Source organism: Rhodofomes roseus, assembly GCF_022264815.1.
Source record: "Rhodofomes roseus strain CIRM-BRFM 1785 chromosome Unknown C8Q71scaffold_16, whole genome shotgun sequence".
Lineage (NCBI taxonomy): Eukaryota > Fungi > Basidiomycota > Agaricomycetes > Polyporales > Fomitopsidaceae > Rhodofomes > Rhodofomes roseus.
Window position 1 is genome coordinate 657951 of NW_025952972.1, and position 21403 is coordinate 679353.

Consider the following 21403-nt stretch of genomic DNA (forward strand, 5'->3'; position numbering starts at 1 on the left):
CCGATGCCCGACCGGACGTCGCCACAACCATCGCGTGCGCGGCCCCTCCGCTTCGCTTGGCCGCGCGACCGCTTTCGTGCACGCAAAGTCCATCCGCGACATGAGACTCGGGATGCACGACAGCGAGCGTGCCCAGTCGACGGAACGCACGACGGCGGGCGCGCCCAGTCGACGAGACGCGCCGAGTGTGGTCTTGCGCCAGACCCACTTGCCCGCCCCATCATGTCCAAACGCGTTCAACGCGTCCCCGACGCGATCCGCGCCGTATCGACCTTCGCGCATCGATGCAGGACACGTCCACTTCGAGTCGCGCCAGCGTGCCCGGATGTTCGATGGCGAGTTGATCAGACGCGCGTAGCTTAAGGCCTGCTTCACCCGGCCACTCACAACTCCGTCCGTCCTGCCACGCGCGGGGTTGACCCTCGTGCGCTACTACAGGATGGACGTGGACGACGAGGCCGGGATACTTGACACGGACCTCCACTGTGGTGCGCGGCGCGTCCGCTTCCGAGCACGCAAAGTCCATCCGCGCACCCATAGTGTCGACGTTCGCGTCCGCGTGCTAGAGACCCGGCGCAAGTACACGAGACGCGCCCAGTGCAGTCTTGCGCGAGATTCCCGTGGAACGCGTCCCCGACCAGACGCGCTGTTTCCACCTTCGCGCACGTCGAGTACAAGTCCGCGCCAGCGATGCTCGATCAGACGCGCGCATCCGTACGAGCCTTGCTTCGCCCGGCCACTCCCAACTCCGTCCGTCCTGCCACGCGTGGTGGTCACCTTCATGCGTTGCTACCGACGTGGAGGACGAGGCCGGGATACTTGACGGCTCGCCGCGTCGGCGTGACCACCATGAGACGGGCCACTGGCAGTTGTCCGCGGCGTGACACGCGTCCGTCGAAATCCAGCTCAGTATCGACCTTCGCGCGTCGATGCCGGAGAGTCCGCATTGGCGTGGCCCGTGGCTGCTCGAGAACAGATGGGCAGTCCAGGACGTGAGGCCCGCTTCCACCCGCCGATGCTTGCCTGTAATCCTCACGCAATCGCTCGGCGTATCGCGACAGTGCTTCTGCACGGAGTATGAGAAGGCTAACAGATTGAGAAGCAAAGGCGACGTACCTTTCGGGCCCATCTGCTGCGACGCTGAGAGTCGCCCATCTGTGTGACACTCTGCTAACTGGAATCGCAGACGTCAATCAAGCGCGACGATCGCCCTGAGAATGAAACGCACCTCTAGACACTTCACCGTAGCCTGCGGGATACCAAACGCATCGATAGGCTCTGCCGGGAAAGATGCCCGCTCAATGACCGTCCGTGGCTCCACATCCCCCACGCCCTGCGACGCCGTCGGAAACGCGGCACATACGAGTGCGTAAATTGTGTCCATTGTGACGCGCGCAGTGTGTGTCGCTACCGGGCGGACCGAGATACGTGCAGGGCTGGTCATAGCCACACCAGCCAGCCGATGTACGTCCAGCGCGCAAAGTCCGTCCATTGAGTTGCGCAGACCCGCGCTGGTCCCCGGCGAGCACTTGTGCGCACCAAGCAGGGCCCGCGTCTGGTGCAAATCGCGCCCCGCTGTGCAGGCGCGATGTTCGCGTCGGATGTACAGGCTGAGGGAGGGCGCCGTGGTCTGTCGTACCGGGCCGGCTCGAGCGCGGACGCTATCCGGACGTCCAATATGGACGCATCAACGCAGCCGTGCGCTGGTGTCCGGGCGCGACGAGGGTGTGCAGGAGCCAGCCCCATGGGAGCTCGGTGAGAGTTGTTGACGCGTGCCTGCTGTCCCGGTGCAGGTGTGAACATACGGAGGAGGCTGTATGGAGTAGTGTTAGCACAGGAGGAGTGAATGAAGGCGAGGATTGGCATACCTGTGAGCTGAACAGTGCTTGACTCGACGTGCCATCCTGAGCCTGGTTGACTGCACAGATGAGTCCCGGTCAGATGACCAGGCTGGCGTCTGGGATGGTGGTCGGGCGGGTGCATGCTGATAGATGAGCGCAAGCAGGGGTAGTTGCTACGGTAAGTACCGTCCTGACGTTGACAGCTGCCAGCGAGAGCAAGGCGGGGAGGTTTCACAGCGTGTCCGGCAAGTAAGAGACAACGGGTGCAGCATCACTAAGTATAAGCTTAAGCGAGCATGCTGGGCGGTGAATTCTATGCCATGTCTCGGAGTCTGCCAAACTCCGAGACTGTCCCTAACAATTCTCAGGCTGCTGCGCTTCAGTTCCAGTGCTTCTGGAGCTCGATCACTGACACCGGCTCACTGATCTCATCCTCAGATCTGCTCACCCGTCCTCAGGTATGTCTCATTGCTCTCTGTATTGGAGACCTGTTCTATACAGGACAGGTCATACTCCAGACAGTATTCACTGTCTGGTGCATAGCCTGTCCCATACAGACCATGTCCCCAGAATGCTAGATCAGTGTGTCCTGTATGCCAAGACTCATCACATAAGCTGATCGGGACATTCACAGCCTGCCGACGGCCTTCAGGGCCAGTGGAACCAATGCCGCATCTGGGAAGGTGGAGACTAGGGCTCATGCGTTTGTCATTCTGTTACGGAGTCGGCAACTACGGGCTCACAGAGATTGTGTACTAATCGGAAATGCAGTATTTTTGGACACTGACCGAGCTCTGAGCAAGAAGCAGTCTTGTGACAGTCTTTTGACACCAGTGGCTCAATATACATGAAACTACACACAATGGTAGACAATGGTCTGTGGCAAGAGGTGTCAAGACGCGACCATGACAGCCCGCGGCGGAGCACTTGGATGAACCTGCCCAATTAGGCAAGCGCCCAACTGGTCTTCCGCGCGACACGGCAACGATGGATCTCAGAAGTTTACTGCGACTAGCGACACCGCTCCGCCGCTGCCCTCATCCCTCAGCCGCTACGACTCCAACAAATGACATTGTAATCTACGCGACGACGGCATCTAGTACTTTCAAGCATCTTCGATTGGGTCCTCCGCCAACTCGCCGTGCGCCAACCGCCTGCCTCCCGCCTCCGAGTCCGCCTTGATCTCCGAGTCCTCAACATCTTCGTCAATCGTCAGCGGTGTGATCGCGCCCCGGTGGTGGCAACACCGAGGCTTTCCGGAAGCCGTCAACACCTTCCGGTGACTCTTCAGGTCGCGCCGTGCAGCCCGCTTTCGAACGGTCTGCGGCTTCAGGGCGGCGAGTTCGGCGGGCGAGTCAATGGGAACGAAGGTGAGCGTGCCGTTGTTCCAGAGCTGGAGCAACTCCTCGATCGGGCGCCGCCCGCCCTTGACGTTACTGAGGTTCGTGAACAGGATCGAGTCCGGCCAGCCGACGAGCTTGTAGCCGAGCCGGCACACGATGTTCGCCCAGAAGTCGTGCTCGTTGTAGCGCATGCGTGCCGTGTGGTTCTTGGTGATCTCACCTAGAGAACGGTCAGTTGAATGAGCGGGACAATGACAGTTTGCACATACGCAGTCCCTCGGTGAGGACGGAGCGCAAGAGGCCTCGCCTCTTCGATAGCGAGGACGAGTAGCGTTGCTTGCGGCGCGCGGGATCGATTGGGCAAACGAGAACTAGGTGTCGAGCCATGACGAGCGAGGAAACGGCGTGTCGAATGGACTTGAGGGCGGATGGGCAGACTCACTGTCCATTTTATTCTCTCGGTTCGTGCGGACGTCTGCGGCGCATACATCGCCGCAAATGCTCACAGAAGGCCCAGGGCTGCTCGAGCAAGGGTCGGGTGCAACTCTGGCGGAACGTTCGGTGCTAGCAGCCGCGTCCATGCTCACGCGAACCAACAGTGCCGCCGTTTGATGTTCCCGCTGCAGGGACGGCGCGCATTCTCGCAACTTCTTCCTGCAGCGGGATGGGCCATAGCCGCAGCCTAACGTCGTCGGCTCGTGCTGAGGAAGACCACTCACACGGGAGACGGCGTGAGCCTGAGCAGCGCCGTTCGCTTGGTTTTCAATATTTTCTTGTGCTTGTAGATTGATTTTGCATTCAAACAATGGTCTGCCCATCGACGTCAAGACAGATAAGTTGCAGCCACATAGCGACGTGCGGTGCCAGTCCGGGCTATTGCATAACGAATACATGCTCGACGTAAGCGAGCAGAACACAGTACAATCAACCCAACATCCGCCCTTCGCGTTTGACAGGCCGGTTGACTCGCACTAGTGCGAAGAATACGGTATGCGGAAAAGCGCGAGCCAATGAGGTTGTTCCAGAAATGGACAGTCGTAAAACAGACGTCCGTTACGTTGCCAATACCTAACCAAGACGATGTGGCGTGTTGCTACTCAGGTGTAGATGAACTGGGCAGTCGTGCACTTACATTGTAGCTGAAAAGCCAATCAATTGGCGAAGGCATGCGACTCGCAGAATCCAGTTGTTCTGGGTCTGACAGCGAGTCGCCATAGGTAATAGGCTACTAGTACAGCGTGGGACAGCGACAGGTCCGGTGAGTTTCAGCAGTGAATAAGTTTACCGCGACGCAGTGCTCATTGCAAGTCTCGGCGAAGCAGGAAGACCGCGGTACGACGGCCCATCTCCGCCGAATGTCACCAGCCGGACTGTTCGCAAGCTCAGGCAGTGCAGCACTACGGTCACCTCGGCAGCACTGCTGGCTCTTCGTAGCAGAGGCTGCTTTCCGACCAAAGGGGACTCTTGGTAGCTCGGCGGTGTTCGAAGGCGCAGCTCGGGCTGACCGTCATGGCCATATGCATCGACGCTCAAGCACGACTCTGCTAGGATTGGGAACTGACCTTGCGAACGGGTGGAACGTCCGCGCGTAACGCAACAGCAGAGGACCATGGACTTGGGCTCGACGTTGCCCAGGTATGCACCCCAGACCAACCTCTGACCATGGCAACAAAGGTACAGGCATACTCGACCCCGCCGTACTCGAACGACGCAACGAGCACCAAATCAGACGCTGTATCCCAAAGATCAGGTTGTAGCGAAGACCTGGATGATCGAGCGATCATGGCGCGTCGCTTCGGATTGGGATACTAGTACGGCGGTTCGCTTGGGCTGGATGGCGACGCGAAAGGGTCGCCCCGCGGCCCTTGGAATGATTGCGCTTCTGCTTATGCAGGACGTAAGCTGGCCGCTCTCTGCCAGGGACATCAACCGCACTCAGGCTTCGGCGGCGAGAACGGCGTTGGCGAGACGGTGTGAGCTGGAAACGCGCCGGCTGCGAATCAACCCGGGACTTCCTCCTTGGCGGGCGGAGAGGATAAAAGGCGGGAGCGAGGGACCAGCGACAGCATGGCCTTGCCCTGTTGTCTCTGCTCGACCCTCTCCGCTGCACGTCACTCGATGCGCTCACCGTTGTCGCCGAGTGCTAGTACATCGGTGTTGTTCACGAGCCGGTAGGCTACCGGACGCGCTGTGCCAGCTCGCGGCGTTCATACGCGCTCTCAACTTCTCCGTCTTCTACTAGCTGGTCATTCGTTCACAAGCCGCAAAGGTATGTCAGTGCACTTGTAGCAGCATCAATCAGTACTGACCACTGTACTGTAGCTGCTGACCGTGGAGCAGCCACTCCGTGACAACCTGGCCTTCATTTACTTACAAGGTGTGTATCATTCACTCGTGCAGTACATAGTTCACTGATTTCCACTGTTATCCGACGACTGTCAGGTTCAGTCAGCGTGAGCCGCCGCGACACACGATATGACGAAGACGGCGGTATCGACCCTGGGTAACAGCTGCACGGCACGGCCCGCCGGGCGTGCACGAGATTGGAAGTGCCGCCGTCGGTCACGGCACGCTTGTGTTCGACTCGACCCTGAATGGTGCGTCGCAGGACTACGACTAACAGATAACGGAACATGGCTCTCACTTCCGCACCTACACTGTCGTCGCACAGAAATACAATCATAGTGTACCTTGAAGCACTCGGTGAGTTGGATTGATCAGTCTGATCAGCTTTTCTGACTGGATTGCCACGGACAGCTGCACAGACGACGATACTCGTTCATTAGATGTTCGCGAGCGGCTCGGGAAAGCATGTCGGTAAGTACTCAAGCCTCATCCTTCCTCCGCCAGACGATTGCTTTGTCTTGGCATCGGTCTTGACGCGTTGGCGAGACCCTGATCGTAGCTTGTTATGATCAGCCGGCCCAGTCACTACATCGTCCTTACATGATTGATGGCTGACTACAGTGCTGAAAACACCGAGTGAAGCAAGCAGAGCACCTCTGTAGCCCCGTAGGTCTCCCCCACGTGCCGATGGGACTCGCTCGACGACTCACAGTTCGCCAGATACCCGTCACTTATCAACATCGCACCATACACTGTCGTCGCACATCCATTATTGCGCGGATGCCTCCGATGATGGACTTGCCGTGAGCTGACCGATTCATATTGATCGTCGTGTACAGGTTGCTCATAACATCGTACCCTACACTGTCGTCGCACATCCATTATTCCATGTTCAACCATCAGACAACCTGGCACGTCGTCGGAACGTTCGTCGGATAGACCTTAGCTGGTCCGGACCCATGGGGACTGACAGATACCGCAGGATCCGTCCAACAAGGGCGTCCGCCAGTGATGCAATGTCGGCCCCGGCATCTTCTAGATTCCACCCAACTGCCAACACTCACATAGCAACAGCAACCACGGTCATCCAAATGGATGTTTTCGAATCGGACAGCACTCGCAGACTCACGCGAAGTGCAGTCCCATTCGTGCACATGCTCGGCTCAGCCAGGCGGCAGGCCGTCCTGAATCGAACGCGTGCTACTATCTGACGCAACTCGCATGCCGGTTTGTGCACTGTTTCCGCTAACAGCTCATCCCCGGAGACCAGGAGTACATCGTCGGGTTACTCGATCTTCGCCTCGGACTACTGCAAGCCGCACCAGGCGGCGCGCACCGCCATGATCTCCAGTCAACCCATCTTAGTCAATCATCCACGACAGTGCAGCGAGGTCGGGTGAGAGGGCCTGCGAAAGACGCGAACGTACATCGCTCGGTGCGCGCGTTGGGCGAGAGCAACACGGACCGCCAGAGTATCGACGCGCAATACATTCAGGGCGGGACGGGAGCAGCTCGAGGCTGGGTGCTGTTCAGGTAAGCCCCAGTCATCTTGTCGAAGCAACAGTGCTAGCACTGTGCTCATATGTCACATTCCCGTATACACCTGATACCCGCCGTCAAGCACATGTAGTCACGGCGCTATGTACACGTTCGACTCCTCGCCTGCGCCGGGTGCGGACGGCTACGTGCGCCCAGCGTTACTGCGGTGAAGGATGTATGACGGCGATAGGCTTCACCGCGACCGCCGGGTGCGGAAGCGAGTCAAGTCGATGGACTACGACACTGAGCAGGTTGCGATTCGCGCGGACAACGGGCCTGGTGAGCTGTCCATCTCGTCAAGCAAATTCTGATGCTCACCGCCGCGCCCCAATCTAGTTCGTTACCCACGGCCGACAGTCGATCATTTGGATCGCCGACCTTCAGCAACGTCAGACGCAGCCTCGTTCCGCGCTCGACTTCCTCCGGAACGCATCATTGGTGTTGCGCCGTTGAGATCTGACTGCGGTGAGTGCGTGTCGGGAAACGCCTCACGTGCGATACATTCGACTGATGCCCTGCTCAGTCGCCCTTGAGCCTGGGTCAGTCAACTGCGCATTCGGATGCACCGCCGTCCACAACGTCCGGACACGTCAGCGTCGCGAACCCGCCACTGTCCAAGCGACCACGTCGTCCATGGGCGAAGTGGTCGGTCATGCCCACGCACTCGCAGCCGGATGCAGCACACTGCTGAGGAACTGCGAGTGCGGACGCATGGTGTGCGATGTAACTGCGCAGGTGTCGAAGGCGACTCGAGAGACGGCCGGGCGCGTCGCCCGAGAACGCGTGCATGTCGCGCGAAATCGCCGCCTGTGGAACAGCAGTCGGGGCGATGCGGACGTGACGTGCACGGAGCGGGCGAGCACAGAGGGTAGATGGGAAGGAAAGGGAAGATGGAGACTCACCTCGTGCAGCTGGTGTACCATCCCATCAACAGCGAAACCACGGCGCAGTCGAAGAACGTCACCATGGGCGTGTCGTGGCCAGCAACAAGGTGGTCCGACAAAGCAGAAGGCGAGGCGAGTGGATGAGTGAGTTAGCGTTGGGCGGCGAAGGTCGAAGTGGCAGCGTCGGGGTGAATTGCAGACAGGGCAAGTGAGGACTGTTGAGCTGCGCAGTGGACGAGCAAGTAGGTGCGCGTGAGCGTGTTGCTGGGGACGTCCAGGATGTTGTCGAACTTGAGGCAAGGTGAGCAGCGGCAGGTGGGAACACAACGCTAATGGTTTGGAATACCAGGAGCGCAGGCAAGAGAGACGCGTAGCATGCAGGGCTGGCGCGTGCAAGACGCGGCAATGGTCGAGATGGCCGTTCGAGAAGAGCACGACCTGCGCCGAGCGCCTCAGTTCACGCGGTGGACTCGGACTCGCGAGCAACATTCTGGACGCCGTCGTGAGTGCCGCTGCTCACGGGGCTTTGCCCGCACGCTGTCGAAAGGCAGACGAGAGTTCTCGACGTGCCAACTCAATCAGTGCGTCGGCGGTCGGTCTGCCCGGACGATGCTCGTGTCGCGCAATGTACGAAACGGTGCGGCTCGCTATTGCGCTGCACCGCGTCCTTTCTCTTTGTGTATGGTTTATGTACAGTTTGTAATCTATGTGGCTTCTCGACGGACCCGCCTGCCCTCTGCACACCGCCGGCTCGCGACCATCGACGCGTCTCGCAGACGCGGTCGTTCGTATTGGCTGTTCGCGCATCAGCATGCACACGACCCGCGACAAAGTCAACTTGCGCGTATCGCGGCGAGGGAACACTGCTGCTCCGTCGCGCAGATTGCGGCGCGAGACTTGATCAGTGACCGGGAATGGGTGGCATGCAACAAGTCAGATGCGAGCGCGGCTGCTGAACAAACCTGCCAGGTCCAGCTCCATAGGCGACGCGAGCGCGAGGCTGGTCGATCAGCGAGGCCTCCACTTCCAATAGCTCGCTGAGTTGCCGCTGCGATGCGCATAGCGTGCTCTCGCTCGAGGGGTAATCTGTCGTCCGCGTCGAGGCTGGGGACGCGCGGGCGGGATGGTGGAGGAGTGCAAGCCCACGGCCCCAGCCCGAGGACGACCAGGTCTTGAGCGGAGGAGAATAGGGGGACCGTGGGACGATAGTAGGGCTGAGATGCTGGCGGGGCATATCTGCGTGCGAGAAGTTTAAGCTAGCGGTAGAAGGACCGAGGGCGACGAACTAGGAAGGAGAGAGGGGTAAGCGCACAGCGCGGACACTGCTACCCCGCCATCGCGCGCAGGTCATATACACCCATGATGGGTCCGTGTGGGTCCACAGCGAGTCGCCTAAGCCGGTGGAGAACAATAGATGGTCGCGAGGGGGATGCGCGATCACCGCAGCTGTATGTGCGGCAGCAAAAATACAATACCGTCGCCACTGGGCACGCGATAGACGCCAGCGCCAGACTAGAACTGGCCTTGTTCTCCCTTGTGCTGCACCTGCTCCGGGGAAGATTGTGGTCTGCAGAAGCCATACTGGCCGATGCATTGCGTGCCAGTCACATCAGAGAATCCGTCCAGCGTTATGGAGGTTAGAATGTGCTGACAGAGACACAAGCTGGAGGTAGTATGACCAGCGCACCGCAACACAGAACAAGGAGACACGCCGCACAGACGCATTCACGGGAAATTATGAGCCTCTTTGACAGATTGACGGCCGGCCGTGCGCGGGGGTATGTCAGGCCCTGAGCAAAACGTCAGTGAGAACAAGGAATGCGGTACGGAGGACGACAAAATGATCACCTCGAATAACAACGCTGGCCTCGGGGAGGACTTGAAGAGGCACATCGGTGATAAAACACTGATCCCGCTGAATAGTTGGAGTCATAGGCATACTTCACGTGTAAGGCTCAGGGAGAACAACACGACTAAGGACTATCCGACTTGGAAGACCAAATGCTATTATAACCGGCACGGGTATCACTAGCTTGTAAGTGGTTCGATGAGAGTCCAAAAGGTACGGTGGATCAGAACAGACTCGGAATCGCAACTCCGTCTACAGCATAGCGAAGAAGGCGAGAGCGGCCGCACCGAAGACGGCGCTGACCGCCTTCGCGCTGACGGCGATGGACGGCGGCGCGCCGGAGGTCTCGCCGCTGGAGATCGCACCAGCAGCCTGCGCGCCGCCGCTCATGAAGCTCGACCCGCAGGTGCTGATGATGCCCTTGTAGAGCGCGGTCTGGCCGCTCATGAGCGTGCTCGACTGGAGGCCGGGCGCGTAGGGCACGTTGCTCTCGAAGTCGGTGTACGCGGTTATGACGCTGCGCGTGCACGACGTGCAGAGCTCCGAGGACGAGAGGTTGGGCGAGAGGAAGAGGAAGAGGATGTTGTTTTCGGCGAAGGTGGTCGTGTTCGGGACGATGGAGACGGTCGCCTGCGAGTTGTCCCGGCGGGCGACGGAGGACGGCGACGAGGCGTCCGAGTAGAGGTATTCGGAGATGGAGCTGAAGCTCTCGCCCGTGGCGGTCGAAGCGGCGTCGTTCGTGCCCGAGGACGAAGACGAGTTGCTGCCGGCGACGACACAGTAATCTCCGTTGCTGTTCTTGCTGCACATCGCCTGCTGGAGGGGCACGATGGAGTAGAGGACGTCGTACGTGCGGAGGACATCCTTGTTCGCGCTCGACGTGAGCTCGGCCGTGCACGCAGAGTAGAGATTGGCGAGCTGCGTGCGGATCGTCTGGGAAGAGCAGGTGGTGGCGGAGCAGAGGCTCGAAAGAGCGCTGCTGACGGCAGACGACGTCGGGTTGGAGGTACTGTTCGCGCCCGCGCCGAACTGGGCAGTCGCCTTGACGAGCGGCGAGATGCAGCTCTCAAGAGACGTATCCTGGTTGAAGGAATTGAGGTAGCTGCTGCACGCCGACGAAACATCTGTCGGAATGAGCGCGGACGACTGAATCGGAATGGTAAATTAGCGGACATGACGCTAAAGACCGAATAGATCAACTCACTGCGAGCACCGACGCCGCCAGAATGGGGAGTACTGCAACAGACTTCATCGCAAAAACCGTAAAAATGAACGAGTGGACGGATTTTCTGCCAACGACGGCGACGAAAGGTGGGTGGTCGAAGCAGTTGCAGTGAGCAAAAGAGGGCGAGGCCTGGCCCGAGCCAAGCGTTTGTCGCCGTGACGATGCACGTGCTACTCGCCTGCGTCGTTCCTGCCAGCCACCAGCCACCAGCTTGTCTTGGCCACCACCAGTGCTTCGTCGCCGTCGCTGACAGTCGCCTCACTTCATGATTTTATTCGCATCATCGATTCAGGATTGAATGCAGCACGGTGAAGACATTTTCAGTGTGCATCAGTGTGCATATAGTCAGCCTGTCTGGCATAATACTCACCTCGCACCCTCTTGTTCATCCGATCTTACTAGCCGACGTGTATATGAGACAGTAGCACTCGATATATGCCCCGGAGGGCCGGAACAGCAAAAGCCTGAGATGAGGATAGAATTATTCCGGGACCCAAGCAGTCAGTACTGGGCGAGACAGAACAATGTGTATAACCTACTATTCCAGTGGCTTGACTAGTAGTAGTAGCTTGAACTTGGCTTGAAGATGCCTGGCCATACTACGGGCCCAAGGAAAGGGGAGTTGTGAAGAAGTCGCATAGATGGTGGAGGTAGAGGAGAGAGATGTGAACCAGCATTTTGGCTGGCTGCGGAAGTGACACAGTACTTGCGGCATGCTTTAAGTATCGGGATTACGTCGTCGCCACTGACATTTCTCTTCACGTTTGCCGCCGGTACTCAGTACTCAGTACTTCAGTACTCAATACTCAATGTGCTCATGAATCACAATTTTGGTGCCGCGGCCAATGATGACCAGTGCCCAAAGTGAAGTGGATTCAGCACGCATATATGGACAAGGTAATCAATTGCAAGGAGCGTCGTTAGCGATGATCACCAGTAAGTGCGAAAGTAAGCATCATAAATATCAATGTGAAGTAAAAGTGCGTGCTCCGTTGTTGTTGAGTCATGTCCAGTCCATACGCTCAATCAACAGGAATCCAACGCTTAGTCGGACGCAGCATACCACCAGAGGGTGGTGACACCCTTGGGGAACTTGTACACAGCCTGGCGAACTCTGTCAGTCCTACGAATCGCTTCTTCAACCTAATGACTAACCTTCTTACCGCCGAACTCTATGGTAGCGGAGGTGTCAGAGTCACCCCTAAGAACATCGTCAGACATGGAGGACATGCAGCATGCGCCGGCGAAACACTCACTGGTTGAGCACGACCAGACTGTAACGCGGCCAGTCATTCGAGGCAGACCGCTTGGTGACGTAGGCGGTGACTACCAAGTCATTGCTACCGCTGACGGTGGAATCGATGCGCTGGCCGAAGGGCCCGTTCTTGTCTTTGGGGATGACAGCCTTCGACGCATGCGCAATGGCGTAGACTAAAGCGTGTCTAGTAAATAACACTGCATGTATGCGCGGAGAAACGTCTCCTACGCACACTCCTGGTTGGGCTCGTAAGAGCCGTCGCTGTTCAGCGTGACGACACCACGGCAGGGGTTCTTGCCGCCGCAGCTGTCAGTGCCGGGGAGCAGGGGCTGACCGCTACCGTCGAGAACAAGGTTCCACATGGCGCCGTTCTTGGAGTTGTGGTTGACGGCTCCAATAAAGCTGGACATTCATCAGTCATTACAGTAGGTCAGGCATGCACCATTCACTCTACCCACATGTTGTTCAGGTACCACTGTCAGACGGACACTCGGTCAAATGGAGTATATTTCAGATGATGTAGGGACGCATACCTGAAGGTCGCTCCAGAAATCCCCGTTGAACGAACCGGTGCACTCAGTAAAGTAAATGTCCTTATCCGGGTACGCGTCGTGGAACTTGTCCTGGTCGCTGACGCTGCCAGCGTAGCAGTGGAACGCAGCTCCCGCGAACGAATCTCCCGCATCTTTCATCTGTGATGCATCCCTCAGTTCATTGAACAAGGTCTACGCAACATCGTCACACATACCACTTCCACCGGGTAGGAACCAGCGTTGTCCCAGTTGTGCTCGTAGGCGACGATGATGGTGTCCTTGAAGCCGTTGCTGTCCATCTTGGTACGGAGCTCGCTGCCAATCTTCGCTTCCATGGATGCATCGATCTGCGCCGTCGCATACGTCGGGTTGCTGTTCTGTGGCTCGTTCTGCGCGGCGAAGACACCTATCAACTGAAGCAGGTAGATGAGGTTCAATCCAAGCTTACCTGGAGACTGATCGCGTGGGCAACAATACCCTTTGTCTGGAACGCCTGCAAGGCCTTGAGCAGGTATTGCGCGTCTGTCAGTCGTCATCAGCATACGCGCGGAATTTCGGAGAAGCAAAGCAACGAACAGTAGCCGGTGTATGCAGACGCGAACTTGCCACCCAGAATCGTTCCTGATTCCTTCATCCAGCCGGGCTGCAGCATACAGGTTAATTCAAAGGAAAGACGTCCTGAGGATGCATGGCTTACCGGAGACCAAGGGCAGAGGTGCACCTTGAGGACGCTGTTGATGGACTGAATATCCTTGAGCGTATCAAAGAGATAGGCCGGGGCGTTGTCGATGTCAAAGTGCTCGAACGACGTGTCGTTCTTGGTGTCGTCATAGGTGTATGCTTCGAGGTACGCGTCAATCAACTGGTACACCAACGCATCACGGCCGATAACGTACACTTGTCAGAAAAATCGGAGGAGCCGATGGGAATGCGAAGGAACGTCATCCCAGCCGACTTGGCACCATCGGAGGCTAAGAATTACTGGTAAGTCGCTGTTAACAGCAGGTGTATATCTTGTGTGCTCACAGTTGAACATGTAGTTGAGGAGGTCCCAGTACTTGTCAGAGTCCGATGACTAAAAGCGTCAAGCGGGTTAAGGTGCCGCTATTTCGAGGGTTCGAAGACCATACCTTCAGCTTGCTAAGTAGCTGAGCAGACGAATCGGCTTGCATACGGACGTTGTCAGGCTCTATCGGGTTGAACAGCAAGATACAACTTACTAAGAGCGGCACCGAAGCCGATCATTTCCTGGTACGTCTTGTTCGCGTTGACCTGGATATTGGCAGAGGCAGAAGCATCACTCGTGAAGTTGATCGGGTTGTCACTGAGGTCCGTGTAGTTGAACAGTGACTGCTTATCCGAGGTAGTCGTCCACTAGTTTCGCGGCGGATATGGTCAGTTCTAATATACTGAACTCATTCACGCAATGATGCTTACAACGTCCTGGATTTGCTGTGCAGCGATGGGGAGAACAAGCGCAAGACCAACGAGCAGAGAGCGGAACATCATCATGAAGAAGTATATTAAGATGAATTCGAAGTGGAAAAGCGGCCTCGAGAAAGTCAACAAAAATAACCAGCCGCGTCAAGCGAAAGTGAAAGAAAGGACACAGCGCCTCAGAAAGAGAACAGAAGGAAGACAGCAAGAGAACCGTGGAGCCGCGCCGTGAAGAAAGAGATGACACAAGTCTGCGCGCACCGAGTCCTTATATGCAGTCTCACTTGCGTGCCGATAGATCTGAAGACTCGGCGGTGCGATCGGGACCTGACTGAACCCCGACCGAGGGCGCCCCGTTGATCCGGACGTCGCCTCGAGCTCGCTGCATCATCGTCCAGCACTGGGGTATCGATACGACAGCTGCCGCCCGGCGCTGTGTGATACGGATACTTGATACTTCCTACATCTGAAACGTATTGGCTGATGCGGAGCGACTGGCCAAGACAACATAGCTTACCTCGTCGAAGGGTGGCTCAAATGGGCATTGACAAGCTACGAGGATGCGCGCGCCGATCCGAGGTCGGTCTACCACAGGTGTGTATCGCATACTCTCGACGTTATGTGTCTTCGTCGCACGAAGAGTCGTGTCGCCTGAGAGCTGAAATGCGACGTCCTGCGACCTGATAGGTCTCAGCAAAGTCTCAGCGGTTCGCCTTCCATTGTGTCAGCTGCGGACGAGTTTCCTCGATCACAAGGTACCCCTCACAAACGGAGCGAGGGGATTGCAGTAGCTCCAAAGTAGCTCACTGACACCCTGGGGCCGTTTCAGTCGTTATTGGATGCGACCGCAGTCTGAGGTGCAAAACTTACTTGGATTGCTGCAAGCCTGCACACGCCATCATGCCAGTGTGTACTGGCATTCTTCCGGGCAGTGTAGGCGTTGTCTACACCGCATAAGACGCAGTCCACGCGAAGTGAATAACGGACTGCAGAAAGGCATCTTGGAGGGTCGGTCGTTGACAGCGTCCGAAAGTTGGTGCCTCGGCGTCGGAATCACGCGAACAGCCACAAATGCGATGCATTGCCCCGACGCCCGTCATGTGGGTATGCGGTGAGCACCATGATCCATTAGCTTCGAGTTCAACTGAGCACTCACCCATACTGCCTCTTGGAGGGTACTGGGTAACTGTCACGTATACACTACGACCACGGACGCACCTAGGTGGTTAACCAGAAAGGAGGCCATGTCGACATCCGCCCAGTAGGAATACAGTTGGTGACCAAGCACCTTAACATTCCATTGCGTGACTCTAATAGAGCTACACAGCCGGCCCAATACCAGACCCTCTGATCGACCAGGACGGGGAAAATTAAAACCTCGGTGCGCACGCGCGCAGCCTACAACCCATAACAGAGAACTTGAATAAACGACGAAACCCGAGCGAAAGCGAACCGAGTGCAACTGCACGACAGCATGGGATGGTGTGGCGTAAGCCCTCAGCGGGGCTAGACGCGACAAAAAGTCGCGGGTGGGTCGCATATGCCTATTGGATCTGCGACTGAAGAGACTTCTGGAGTGCAACCCAGGTCGTGGCAGCCGCGGGGCAGCCAACACCTGACCCGCGCTGGTTCTGCAGCGTAACGAGGCAGGCGTCGAGCCGCGCAAGCGCGGACTGCGGTGAGGCGTCGAGTGGGAACGACAGCTTGACGGTGGGGTTGGTGAGCACCTGGCCTGCGGCGACGTTCGCAGTCAGATTCTACGGAGAGATGAGCGTGAGTGAGCGCTGTGGGTACATGAGTACGGTGGACTCACCCCGATGAACTCGTCACGGTTGGGAGGGCAGAAGCAGGGGATCTTCACGCCGTTGACGCCATCGCAGTCACTGGTACGATATGAATGAGATGGGCTTGTCATGAGAGCGAGTGAAACGTACCCAGTGCCCGTAGGGTTGGTGTTGGCCGTGATACCGTAATCAGGTACGAGGGTCGGGTCGACGGTAGAAGTAGTGCCGGTGGCAGCAGCACCAGTTGCAGTAGCGACAGACGTCGCGATATTCACCGCACCAGTAGTAGCAGACGCAGCAGCGGTAGACGCGCCCGCCCCAGAAGTCGAGCCACCGGACGCGATCTGCTTCTGCAGGTTGGCCCAGTTGGTGGCAGCGACCGGGCAGCCCACGCCGCTACCGTTGAGGCTCTGCAGGGTGACGGTACATGCCTGCAGACGTGCGAGTTGCGATTGAACGGAACCATCCTCGGGGAAAGTGACGGCGACGCTCGGGTTGTTCAGCACCTTCCCAGCAGCGACGTTCTGGTTAAGTTCCTGCAGTGGTTTGTATGTCAGCAAGAGCCAGGACTGACAAACAAAACGCGAAACGGAATGACGACGGAACAATAGAGTCGGGACTTACGGCGATAAAGCTATCACGGTCCGGCGGGCATTGGCATGGGATGAGCACGCCAGCGGGGTTAACACAGCTCCTGGAAGCATCGTTATCACAGTGAGCTAGGGCCACCTCCGCCACACAAAGCATACTCACGCTGAACCGGCTGGGTCAGGAATCCCAGCTGTCACTCCGAAATCGGGGACAAGGCTTTCGTCGACGTCTCGCCTTACCGGCATAGACGTGACAGAGATGAGGACTGCAGCAGCCGTGACAAGGATAGGAAGCGAGTACATCGTGCGTTTGAGAGCTGGTAAGTCAGTTCAATGAACTTGCAGTTTAAAGAGTGTGATGTCGGTCGCTGGGACGAGACTTAAAGAATGAAAGGAGGTGCTGCGTCTAGCGCCTGGCGAGGGAAGGTGACGTCCGGCGTAGGATCGTGAGGGGGCTGGACACTGGTATGGGCGGGAATGGAGGCGACAAGCCAAGGCCGGCGTCCTTTTATACGGAGTGGGCCTTTTGCAAAGTGGAACAAAAGATAAAGCACGAACACATGCCTGCGCCACCAGCGGGCGCTTAGTGCGGCAGCCAAAGAAAACCTTGTTTGCTTGGGTAAACTGCGGGGTTACCATGGGAACAAAGGTTTCCGGGATCAATACAATAAAATCAAAAGCCATTGAAAGCAAGTCTGATTAGATTAGATTGCTCACCAACTTCAGCGAACCATATCGCGAACGCAAAGCGACACGACATCGTCAAATCGCAAGGCGCAGTACTGTCAAAGACATTGAGAGACAGAGAAGTCGGACCCTGAGTTCACATACTTTCTAGCCTATCGTGAAGCGAACTCACCATACGAACTCATACGAATGCGAAACTTCTCCCGAGGTGATGGCCATACGATGACTGCCTTGCATCCACATGGTCAGCAGTGTGGGGTAGCGAACTGACAGCGGTAGCGTCCATCCCAAAGGCACCGTTGCATTCTAGGGTCGTCTACGCAACGCCACCGATACGTCGAGCAGAGGTGCCGTCCTACAAGGCCTGATCGCGATATGCGCCCGCCCAACTTTTGCCATCACCTGAACGCGCGTTTTCCTTGGATTGTATCAGGGCTATCGTCCAATGAGTTTGAAGTTTACGAGAGATACTCCAAAGGCCGTCTGCCAAGATGCTACCACGGTCAGCGTTCACAGCGAAAGCTCCATGATAGATATCGGAGAATGAGAAGACATGCATCGTGTTCAACTGTCATCCTGCTACACCGTGTTGAGCCAATGGCTGATGGCGGCACGACGGGGTTGAACAGGGAGTTGTAGGGTGTCCGCATGTTGGAACGGGCCAGTTGCCAAATTATCCGAGTTTGTCACATCAGACGGAGGGATGTGGAGTAAGATGCGAGTTGTGAACGCATGGCCGACGACCAGGATGACCGGAGGCAAGTGATTCAGGTAGTAGATGTGACTGCCAGTGGGGCTGCTCAATTCTCGGGGGCTCAAGACTCATCGCAGGCTCAAGACTCAAGACGCCTGGGAGCGCCCGGGCTGACGTGATCCGCCGCGGCTAAACCACATGGCGAGCTCGCTTGGCCGTCCCCTCCTCCTCCTCCCTCCCGAAAATACGGAGGGGTTTCCGTCGTAAACCCTAGACATATTCTGCTAACCCTAGCGCGTCCTCGCGTGTACGCGCCGCGGACGCGTCGAGGCGCGTCGCGTCGCGTTGCGTCGGTGTCGCGCCACGCGACGGGCGCCAACGCGTCGCGCGCCGCGCGTCCCTCCGTCGTGGCCACTCACTACTACCCCCATAGGACCACAGCTTGCGTCGCTCTTAGTACCCGCAAGGTGTCCGTAGAATATATAAAATGCCATAGCCTTCTTTTCCAAGCTACAAAATGAATACTCACGAAAGTCGGCGTACACGTGCGCGTAGTGTGATGTGAGTGTCACGAAGTGTGACATGTGAGTGTGTGGCCTTAGCCCACCTCCGGCTCTCAGCTTCAATTGCTAAGACTTAAGACTTTGTAGGTGGGTTCCTTACATATAAAACACACATATTGCGTACAGAAAACTTGTGGGCAAGCCGCTGTTTCGCCACAAGTTGAATAACATCGCTGCAGTTGCGCGCGCCACCGCGCCACCGCACCGGCGCTTGTGCGACGCGACAGCGCTGCTTGCTGCAGCAGTTCCTGGGCATGTCGTTTTGATCGCAGTACAGGCCTAGGGGCTGTAGGCATAGTCGATCTCAGGGTGATGTTCAGAGAGACGTTGAGTCTCGACTCTCGACGTGGATTGCGGGAGCGCGAGGTGCCGTGGGAATATCACGTGCGGATTGCGCCGGCGAGGCTTAGGCTTCGTGTCCCAGGAGGGCTCGGAAAAGAAATCTATAGTATTCTATATACACTACGGACAGCTTGCGGGTACGAGCGACGCAAGCTGTGGTACTATGGGGGTAGTAGTGAGTGGCCACGACGGAGGGACGCGCGGCGCGCGACGCGTTGGCGCCCGTCGCGTGGCGCGACACCGACGCAACGCGACGCGACGCGCCTCGACGCGTCCGCGGCGCGTACACGCGAGGACGCGCTAGGGTTAGCAGAATATGTCTAGGGTTTACGACGGAAACCCCTCCGTATTTTCGGGAGGGAGGAGGAGGAGGGGACGGCCAAGCGAGCTCGCCATGTGGTTTAGCCGCGGCGGATCACGTCAGCCCGGGCGCTCCCAGGCGTCTTGAGTCTTGAGCCTGCGATGAGTCTTGAGCCCCCGAGAATTGAGCAGCCCCAATTGAGCAGCCCCAGTCCAGTCTCCCTTCAACAATCACACAATCAGACAGATTCCGTCAGTCGTGCCTCGAACGCGATCACTTCATTGTCGTGTCAACGGCGGATAGACTGCGTGATCCTGGATGAGTCTACACCTGGTCTACACCGTACCGCATGAGAACGGAGGCTTCGTAGACAAACGGATGTACGTTGTGGCCGACCAGGTGCAACGTAAGGCGCTGTCTCCATCAGCTCCTGTGCCTGTACCTACCAAGGCAAAGCACCTGGATCGCGGCTGGTACCCAGAACAGCTGTCGATGGCGTCAAGGTACCATGAGATTTCATAAACATTGAGGGGAGCGCTACTGACCAAGCGGCCCACCCTGACAGTGACAGGGGTTTCGTCGCCCCAACCGTTGACCATGTTCGACGCGCGTCCGAGTGTCGACCAAGTGTCGACGGTCAGGTTGAGTTCATCAGCACGACGCCTCCGTACCCAGAGCGGATCAGTGACAGCCGCATCGGACCGTTGGGACGAGCCAGAGCATTCCAGCCATATCAATAAGGACCGTAGCCGAACGAGCACATGCACTCAGTGTGTTCACCGACGCCGGCGATGGCGATGGCGAGCAAGTGGCGAGCAGCAGCGAGAGCCGACCATGGCGACGGCCGCGGCGAAGGAACGAGCGCTACCGTAACGCTACCGCGGCGCCTTTGTTCCCAGGCACGTGGCTCTTCTCACGCATGCACAGTGGCGCTCGAAGCGACCAACGCATACATCCAGGTTACTCGCTGAAGGGAACGTTCTCCTCGTCCCTGCTACCGTTCTTCACCAACTATGTCTACAGCACACAGACCGACATGGGACCCTGCGCAAGCGAAAGATGTCAAGGGCGGGTCGCGCCAGTTTTCGGTGCGGGACATGGCTGCACATACGAAGTTGAAGTTCCGGTGAGTACGGCTCGACTGTGGCATCACCGCGATGTACTGAAAGGTCCACAGGCAACCAGGTCAGACATCTGTGGGAGAGGTTGCGAAGCGCGACTTGAGGGCTGAGCTACTGGTGGCGGAGGCGGTGGCGCGGGACAAGAAGCGGAAGGCAGAGGGCAAGCCGCCACTGGCGGTGGAGAACGGGCAGGACGAGGAGGTGAACAAGAGGCGAAAGCTGCTGCAGGATGCGATAGAGCTAGACAAGGACGATGATGACGATGATGCGGATGAGAAGGAGGATAAGGAGGATAAGGACGAGGACGAGGACGACGAGTGCGCATGTCTGGATGTCTCTGCATTGTTGTCGATGCTGACGTGGGACCTTCATTGGACAGGGATGATGAGGATGACGAAGAGGATGATGCTGCAGAGCTCATGCGCGAGCTTGAGAAGATCAAGCGCGAACGCGCGGAGGAGAAAGCACGGCAGGAGCGCGAGCAGTCTGAGAAGTCTACGGCAGCACGGGAGGCCGAGATTGCAACAGCAAATCCGCTCCTGAACTTGGCAGCAGCATTGGGACAGACCCCCAACGGGGTCAACACGACTGTGCCAGGGACGTTTGCAGTCAAACGGCGGTGGGACGATGGTAGGCTCCCGTTCCCCTCTATGCTATGTGTTTGGAGCTATGCTGACGCACCTGGGCGGCAGACTTGATCTTCAAGAATCAGGCAATGAGTTCCCGAGACAAGGACAAAGCTTCTGGACAGTTTGTCAACGATCTATTACGGACGCAATTTCACAAGTACGTGCGCTCCGCTTGGAAGGATGCGGCATTCGACTGACGCTGATTCTGACAGGAAATTCATGGCCAAGTTTATCAAGGTATGATGCTCCCCATTCCCTGTGGCACTGAATGCAGCTCACACGATAACCCCTTCCCAGTGATGTCTCATTCGGTGTATCTGTATTCTTCACTGTCTTGCTGTTCGCATTGTCCTCATGACATATTCCTGTGCTCAACATTGTTCTACATTTGGCTGCCGAGCTCCCATCACCGCATACACTCGGTGTCTGTCCGGCTA

General features: G+C 57.5%; 8 protein-coding genes across 8 annotated transcripts; 3 read left to right on the forward strand and 5 right to left on the reverse strand.

The window, feature by feature from the left end:
- Window positions 1–571: 571 nt before the first annotated feature.
- Window positions 572–1878, reverse strand: C8Q71DRAFT_165116 (uncharacterized protein). The gene is made up of 3 exons (XM_047916710.1): window positions 1229–1878; window positions 1117–1174; window positions 572–1066 (listed from the first exon to the last, which is right to left on the reverse strand). The coding sequence occupies exons 1-3, from the start codon at window positions 1490–1492 to the stop codon at window positions 780–782; spliced, it is 609 nt and encodes a 202-aa protein (XP_047776832.1). The 5' UTR covers window positions 1493–1878; the 3' UTR covers window positions 572–779.
- A 1068-nt stretch (window positions 1879–2946) lies between these two features.
- C8Q71DRAFT_859832 (uncharacterized protein) lies at window positions 2947–3571 on the reverse strand (the record flags this gene model as incomplete). The annotated part of the gene is made up of 2 exons (XM_047927703.1): window positions 2947–3404; window positions 3454–3571. 2 exons carry the CDS (start codon window positions 3569–3571, stop codon window positions 2947–2949), a joined length of 576 nt encoding a protein of 191 aa, XP_047776833.1.
- Window positions 3572–6823: 3252 nt separating this feature from the next.
- On the forward strand, window positions 6824–8188 carry C8Q71DRAFT_165307 (uncharacterized protein). Its single transcript, XM_047916713.1, has 4 exons — window positions 6824–7063; window positions 7152–7348; window positions 7406–7534; window positions 7593–8188. Exons 2-4 carry the CDS (start codon window positions 7243–7245, stop codon window positions 8099–8101), a joined length of 744 nt encoding a protein of 247 aa, XP_047776834.1. The 5' UTR covers window positions 6824–7063; window positions 7152–7242; the 3' UTR covers window positions 8102–8188.
- On the forward strand, window positions 8188–9116 carry C8Q71DRAFT_165278 (uncharacterized protein). Its single transcript, XM_047916711.1, has 2 exons — window positions 8188–8254; window positions 8311–9116. The coding sequence occupies exon 2, from the start codon at window positions 8329–8331 to the stop codon at window positions 8992–8994; it is 666 nt and encodes a 221-aa protein (XP_047776835.1). The 5' UTR covers window positions 8188–8254; window positions 8311–8328; the 3' UTR covers window positions 8995–9116.
- A 686-nt stretch (window positions 9117–9802) lies between these two features.
- On the reverse strand, window positions 9803–11300 carry C8Q71DRAFT_165284 (uncharacterized protein). Its single transcript, XM_047916712.1, has 2 exons — window positions 11007–11300; window positions 9803–10948 (listed from the first exon to the last, which is right to left on the reverse strand). The coding sequence occupies exons 1-2, from the start codon at window positions 11052–11054 to the stop codon at window positions 10055–10057; spliced, it is 942 nt and encodes a 313-aa protein (XP_047776836.1). The 5' UTR covers window positions 11055–11300; the 3' UTR covers window positions 9803–10054.
- Window positions 11301–11983: 683 nt separating this feature from the next.
- On the reverse strand, window positions 11984–14711 carry C8Q71DRAFT_165320 (glycoside hydrolase superfamily). The gene is made up of 15 exons (XM_047916714.1): window positions 14256–14711; window positions 14039–14192; window positions 13949–13983; window positions 13845–13893; window positions 13715–13789; window positions 13516–13658; window positions 13395–13461; window positions 13267–13340; window positions 13034–13207; window positions 12819–12977; window positions 12744–12760; window positions 12518–12687; window positions 12284–12458; window positions 12183–12228; window positions 11984–12131 (listed from the first exon to the last, which is right to left on the reverse strand). Exons 1-15 carry the CDS (start codon window positions 14328–14330, stop codon window positions 12072–12074), a joined length of 1473 nt encoding a protein of 490 aa, XP_047776837.1. The 5' UTR covers window positions 14331–14711; the 3' UTR covers window positions 11984–12071.
- Window positions 14712–15517: 806 nt separating this feature from the next.
- Window positions 15518–17369, reverse strand: C8Q71DRAFT_771562 (uncharacterized protein). Its single transcript, XM_047924360.1, has 7 exons — window positions 17350–17369; window positions 17188–17292; window positions 16793–17134; window positions 16664–16733; window positions 16190–16575; window positions 16069–16138; window positions 15518–16012 (listed from the first exon to the last, which is right to left on the reverse strand). Exons 3-7 carry the CDS (start codon window positions 16930–16932, stop codon window positions 15800–15802), a joined length of 879 nt encoding a protein of 292 aa, XP_047776838.1. The 5' UTR covers window positions 16933–17134; window positions 17188–17292; window positions 17350–17369; the 3' UTR covers window positions 15518–15799.
- Window positions 17370–20229: 2860 nt separating this feature from the next.
- Window positions 20230–21209, forward strand: C8Q71DRAFT_711482 (Cwf15/Cwc15 cell cycle control protein; the record flags this gene model as incomplete). Its single annotated transcript, XM_047920810.1, has 5 exons — window positions 20230–20342; window positions 20394–20654; window positions 20717–20967; window positions 21030–21123; window positions 21179–21209. The coding sequence occupies 5 exons, from the start codon at window positions 20230–20232 to the stop codon at window positions 21207–21209; spliced, it is 750 nt and encodes a 249-aa protein (XP_047776839.1).
- Window positions 21210–21403: the final 194 nt, after the last annotated feature.